Source organism: Camelus bactrianus, chromosome 2 (genome assembly GCF_048773025.1).
Source record: "Camelus bactrianus isolate YW-2024 breed Bactrian camel chromosome 2, ASM4877302v1, whole genome shotgun sequence".
Classification (NCBI taxonomy): Eukaryota; Metazoa; Chordata; class Mammalia; order Artiodactyla; family Camelidae; genus Camelus; species Camelus bactrianus.
In genome coordinates, this window is record NC_133540.1 from 125,928,390 (window position 1) to 125,934,747 (window position 6,358).

General features: G+C 44.3%; 1 protein-coding gene across 10 annotated transcripts in view; it reads left to right on the forward strand.

Annotated features, from left to right (window-relative positions):
* The window catches only part of PROM1 (prominin 1), a 144,116-nt gene extending 140,367 nt beyond the window's left edge, over nucleotides 1-3,749 (forward strand). For 8 of the 10 annotated variants that reach the window (XM_074349990.1, XM_074349988.1, XM_074349991.1 and 5 more), the window contains 3 exons: nucleotides 861-979; nucleotides 1,478-1,501; nucleotides 1,923-3,749. In XM_074349990.1, coding sequence (XP_074206091.1) covers nucleotides 861-979; nucleotides 1,478-1,501; nucleotides 1,923-1,977 — 198 coding nt within the window. In that variant the 3' untranslated portion in view covers nucleotides 1,978-3,749. The remainder of the gene's footprint in view (nucleotides 1-860; nucleotides 980-1,477; nucleotides 1,502-1,922) is intronic. The other 2 variants (XM_074349993.1, XM_074349995.1) reach the window with 2 other exon arrangements.
* The last annotated feature ends 2,609 nt before the right edge of the window (nucleotides 3,750-6,358 follow it).

Sequence of the window (6,358 nt, forward strand, 5' to 3'; positions counted from 1 at the left end):
TGTGTCTGTGCTAATTGGTGGTCAGGTTAAATGACGTCGGGTAGCACCCCTGCGAGAGCTCGTGGTGTGGCCTGCGGCAGGCTGAGGACAGATGCCCCTCTTGAAGGAAGAACCATCACTTGGCTCCAGCTGACATCACCTTGTGGGCTCGAGAGTCCAGCTGTTGCAAGATCTAACTTGAGACTTTCTGAGAAAAGATGCGTAAACCCAAGTTTCGAGGTGAAATCTGACTTAGGAATATTGGCAACTGTCTTCAAAAAAATAACTTTAACATTGTTTTTTGGACAAAAACAGGATTGAATTCAGCCTCCAATTGACCCTAAAGTTGGTCTAATGAGTCATGAGGTGTTTGTTGGGGGCCTCAGCTGCACCGACCATTGCTTCTGCTTTCTTCACCCAGTAATGTTATGGGGTGAGGATGCTGCCGTCCCACTGTTCTGATGCAGAACAAAGCCAGGGAGTTTCATGAGCCACCCTAACATCAGAGCAACTCATGGAAAGATTTGCCCATGCTCCTGCCACTGGCCACAAAGGGAAGCCGTCTAGTGGGGTGGTGAGCAGTGGTTTCTGGGGATCCTGGATGCTAATCCTGGCTTCACTACTTGCTGCCTCTGTTCCTTGTTTGTAAAATAAATAAATACAACAATAGGATCTAGTCAAGGTTTTCAGAAAGATTGAATGAATTATAATAAGACGCAGCACTTCACACAGTGGCCAGTGCATCTTAAATTCACAACCGGCTTCGATGAGCAAAGTTAGAATCCGTTTAAAAAAAAAAAAAAAAACCCAAGCAAGTGTTGTTTTCCATTTCTCATCTCCAAGCGTCTAATCCTCCTGATTTTCCTTTTTCCCTTCTCCAGAATTTGTTTTGGTTTGGCCTAGGAAAAGCTACCGTATTTTTACTTCCAGCTATAATTTTTGCTGTGAAGCTGGCCAAGTATTACCGTCGGATGGATTCTGAAGATGTGTATGATGATGAGTAAGTGTGCACGTGAGGGGCGCGGGGTCACTTTCTAAGCGGTGCTACCTTCCAAGAGCTTTCTGGGGAAGAGCTCTGATGAGATTTTACTTGATCGTTTTTTTAAGCGGCAGGTCAGCCCTATTCAGATGTTTTCTTTGTACTGATTTTCTATGCGTGACCTATTTGTCCCCTTGCCTGATCTCAGCTTCTTTAACCAGCCTTCTTATTTCTTGTTTGCAGTTCCTCTGTCCCGGGGACTTGGCACTTTACTTTGTAACTGTTTCACTAGTTTTCGTTTTGACTCTTTTGACTCTGTAGTCCGCGCTCCACTCTTCCCGGTGAACTTGTATTCAAACTGTGTTCATTTTTCCTTTAGTCACCTCCTCCGCAATATGTGTTTCTTCTGAATTTGCTTCGTCAGCGTCTGTATTAGAGTGAAAATGTGGAGGATGCAGCTCCTGGGCTGTAACTGTAATTAAAAAATAATTTTATCTTTTTTTTTTTGTATTTTTATAGTCTTGAAACTATTCCCATGGAAAAGTAAGCCTTTTCTTTATTAAGCTGTATTTATAAGGTGGGACTGGGGAGGGCTTTGTTATTAGATGATGGACTTTTAAAACTCAATTAACAACATTATAGTTATGTCACAACCACAGATATGCCCAGATAAAAATAAACACTGATGCCTCTTAAAATGAGAGCAGGCACGTGGAGAGGACTAAAGAAATACTTGTTGAATTAAGGAAAACTTTATATGTTATAAAACTTATTAATATATAAAATGTCGGTTTTTTGGTTTTTAAAGGAAACAAAATGTAAATATACCTTTTTACTCTCTTTGTAGATGTAACACATTGTTATAGACATTGTACAGCCATTATATTGTCTTTGTAACCCATGAGGTAAATGCTTTATCTTAGAGATAACATGGTTTTTTTTGGTGTATTTATTCTTGTTACAGTATGAAAAACGGTAATATTGGTTTTCGTAGACATCGAACCTCTCAGACACATTGAACAAAGTTTTTAAACAGAGCCAACTGCACAAGTTCTTGAACTGCAGCGCCTGCAAATATTGGAAAAGAAACCTTCCCTTCAGGAGTTCACAGAGTTCAGTGGGATCATATGGAATGTATACTGATGGGAAAGCACGCATGCTTATGTTTTATTTTTAGTAGTTTTGTTTTAATCATTTGAGCCTCCTTTGAACATTTAAATATGCAACACATTCGTTAATTACCCGTTTAGCCTTGGAAACTAGATGTGAATTTTGGCCCATTTCACTGCATGGGAACTTAGACTCCTAGTTAGAGAAAGTCCAGCAGACCACAGATACGTGTGTGCACAATAAAAGAATGATTTCAGAACTATGACTCTAATCTTTTTATTGCAAAATGGGCCTAAACTACAGGTGTCAATTAAGTCTCTGTATTATTTCCTTAGGGTGGCTGTAACACATCACACAAACTGGGTGGCTTAAAGCAGCAGAAATGTGTCCTCGCGGTTCCGGAGACCGGAAGTCTGAAATGAACGCGGCAGCAGAAATCAGCCTCCTCCCTGCGGGTCTGCGGGAGAGTCTGTCTGTTCCATGCCTCTCTCCCAGATTCTGATGATTGCTGGCAATCCTTGATGTTCCTCGGCTTGTAGACATATCACTGCAGTCTGTCTCTGTCTTCACATGGAGTTTTCCTTTGTGTATCTGCGTCCAAATTTCCCTCATCTCCCAGGGACACCAGTCTTTGGATCAGGGCCCATCCTAATCAAGAATGACCTCATCTTAATTTCATCACATCTGCAAACAACCTGTTTCCGAACATTCACAGGTTCTAGGTGGACATAATTTGGGGCAGGGGTGGATATTCAGCCCAGCACAGTCACACAACAATAGCAAATAGCCAAAGAGATAGAGACGTGGACACGAAAGAGCAACACTGTACACACAGAAATAAAGTAAGTTACCAGAATCAGAAATGACAGGAAATAAAAAATTTTGATAGACATACACAAAATAGTGACTCGTTCCCCTCTTAATTTTGTTTGTCTTTGTCTAAGAGCATGTTAATACTCCACTGCTTGTGCACATAAATTGTTTTCCATCTAACCCAGTGATGCCCCGCCCCTGCTAGACAGTGGATTTACCCAAGGGGGGAACTTTTAAAAAGTACTGATACTGGCTCCTACCCTAGGAGGTTCCCATGTCGTTGGTTACTGATGTGGCTTGAATATGTGGATTTAAACATTTTCCTGGGTTAGGGGGAGGGTATAGCTCAGTGGCAGAGTGTGTGCTTAGCCTGCACAAGGTCCGAGGTTCAATCCGCAGTACCTCCACTAAAAGAAAAATTAGTTAAAAAATACATAAGTAAACCTAATTACTACCCCTCCGCCCCTCCTAAAAAAAAAGATTTTCCCTGGTGATTCTGATGTACAGCCAAGGTTGAGAAACACTATGTCTGATTCATTAAGTCAGAATTTCTGAGCTGTATCCCAGGTAATCCTCATATGTAACCTGGATTGAGAAGTACTCATTCAGCTTCTACAGGCATTGCATCCCATTAATATATTTTCATTTATTGTCTGCTATGTCCCAAGCCCTGTGCAAGACCCTGGGTGGAGGAGGGGGTGAGCTAACAGATTAGGTCCAGCCTCGTAGGAATTCACCGTCAGCAGCGGAGACCGAGAAGATACACTTGATGAGAGTATGAGAGACAGAAGGCTGTGGGGTGGTGGGAGTCAGGGAGGTTTTTGCTGCAGTTGAATTTCTGAAAAATAAATACATTAAAAACCTATGACACAGTTAACACATCTGTTTCTTGGGAAAGCTCTGCGTCTTTTACTGTCCCCTCCTGTAGTCCTCACCGCATCCCTGTGGGGTCAGCAGTTTTAGTTAATAACTATAAACTAAGTGGCCTGAAGCTTACAGAATCGAGTTGTCCGGTACCACCCAGCTCATAAGTGTTGGGGCCAGAAGAGGCCTCCGGTCCCCCAGATTCTGTAGCTTCTGACTCCCCAGCACATGCACGGCTGGGCTGGGCTGGGTTTTGGCTCAGACATGTACTGACAACATTTCAAAGGAAAACCGCCCGTTAGCTGCCTGGTGTTCTGTAGGGATGAAATGGAATGAGCATCAGTGCTACTCAGAGCGTGGGCTGAGGACCAGAGCATCACCAGGGGAACCGAGAAAGGCTAATTCTGACCCCACCCTGGACACACTGAATCAGAGTCGCTGAGGGCAAGGCCCAGGAATGTGGATTTTAACAAGCTATCAGGATGAGTCCAAAGTAACCTAAAGTTGGCCAGTATTTCAATATTTCAAATCACCCTGAAGGAAAAGATCCTGATTCATTTACAAAATTGCTTTTGCCCAAGAAATGCGGCTAAGCCCCACTGCAAACTAGAGACTGTTGGCAGAGCAACCTGTGCCTCTGTAAGGGCTGCAGAAGGCAAGGGAGCGCGGTCATGGTGCTTTACACGGCTGAGCGCCAGGCGCAGACCCACCTCCACCCGGCTGAAACGCCCGTCTCCTCGCCCGTCGTCCCCTGCGGGCCTTCATGCCTTTTCTGAACGGCAGCTGCCATCAGGTCAGATCAGTGACGGCCACCACTTCTCCGTCCTCTTCTAAATAAGCATTTATTTTATTGCTCCAACCAGGTCTCAGACCCTCGTACACAAAGCCCATGTCTCAAGTTCCTCAGATTCCCCCTGGCCCATTAGAGTGTTAACCACAGTTTCAGAACCAGAGACCTAACTAAAATAAAGAGAGATTTATTTAGGATTTATTAGGAGCGCAGTCCAGGAGACACAGATTCAAGATGTCCCTACAGCGCCTTCCTGGGACAGACCACCCCAGCCCCCCTGTATCCTCCACCTGCCTCTTGTTGGTAGAAGACTTTAGCCTCCTAGACTTTCCCCAAGTTCCACAGAATACATTTAATCAGACAAGTGAGAAAATGCAGAAACAAAGGAAAACAGTCAAATAAGACAAAATAATAATAGTTTAGCCATTAAACAAAGTCAAGGACCTATAGGCCGTCCTCCGGGGCTGTGGGAGCTTTGAGCTGTTCTACAGGTACATAAACCCCCACCAGGTGGAAGAAGTTAGCTGTCTGCTGCCCACAGCACGTAGACCCTAGACTGGTCGGCTCCCGATTACCTCACCACCAGCCAATCAAAACAAGGTCCACAAAGCTGATCTCGAACCCCGAAACCCTCTCCCTCACCCTGTCTTTAAAAAACCTTTCCCTGAAAGCCACTAGGGGAGCGTTCAGGTCTTTTAAGCACCAGCTTTCTGGACTCCTTGCTTGGTGTCCTGCCGTAAACACTGCACTTTCCTTCACCACAACCTGGTGTCGGTGGATTGGCTTTACAGCCCGAGGCTGAGCAGACACAAGTTTGGTTTGGTAACAAAGAAGCACTTGAATTGTGCCCCCCCAGGCTAGAAAATGCGAGAAACTTATAAAGGCAAAAACTCACAGGATTACAGAAGTTGTTTGCCAAGAATTAGAATTGGAGCCGGCAAGAAGTAAAGGTGCTTGTTAAGCAAGGATTGGTTGGGGTTTGAAATGATTAGCAGTGTAAGGGGTGGGGTACTTTGAAATGACATGGTTACAGCTAGCAGCTGCTAGCAGGTAATGTTTTGCAAACTTAATGCTGGTAGTGTCCTTGAGTTTGATACCGTTCAAGAAAGTTCAAGTTCTCAAGGATGCAGGAACGTGTCTGAAACCACAACCACAGTGGCCACCCAGCTCCATCTGAGAACCATAGTTACTCCATTTTGAATTTTAAATGATTTTAAATATGTCATCAAGAGACAGTCTGGACTGACGTCAGACTCTGAGACCTCAGTTCAAATGTGGCTCTCCCTTGAGAAATAACTCAAGCTTTCTCAGCCTCATTCTCCCATCTGTTAACCGGGGAGGGGAATGCACCCACCTCCTTGGGTGGATGTGATGGTCCTCATGATGGCTGGCACCGAGTAGCCTCAATAAAGGAGAGCCAGTGTCACCTGCCAGTGATGCTATAGGCTTCCAATACACAGCAGATCAAGGTTTTTTTGTGAGGTAGTGAACTCCTGTCCCTGGGGGGTTCAAGAAAGTCTAGCCAAACTATGTTATTTGTGAGATGTCATGAAGAGGTGTCTCCAGTTCAAAGAAGAAAAGAAAGGAAAGGAAGATGTTAGAGAAGGCACGAGGATCTGTCTTCCCACTTAAAAATGAATTGCGCAGACAAAATCTGTCCAAAATAGTTACACTATTTTGGAACCCTGGAGTCTATTGAAGGCTGACAAATTCCAGGGGAATATTTGGATGGTAAACTGGGTAATTTCCATCAATTTCAGCTTGAAGCTCTCCATTCCCTGCCCTAGTCCGATGGCAGTCAATGGTGTGTGTGTTCCTGGAGT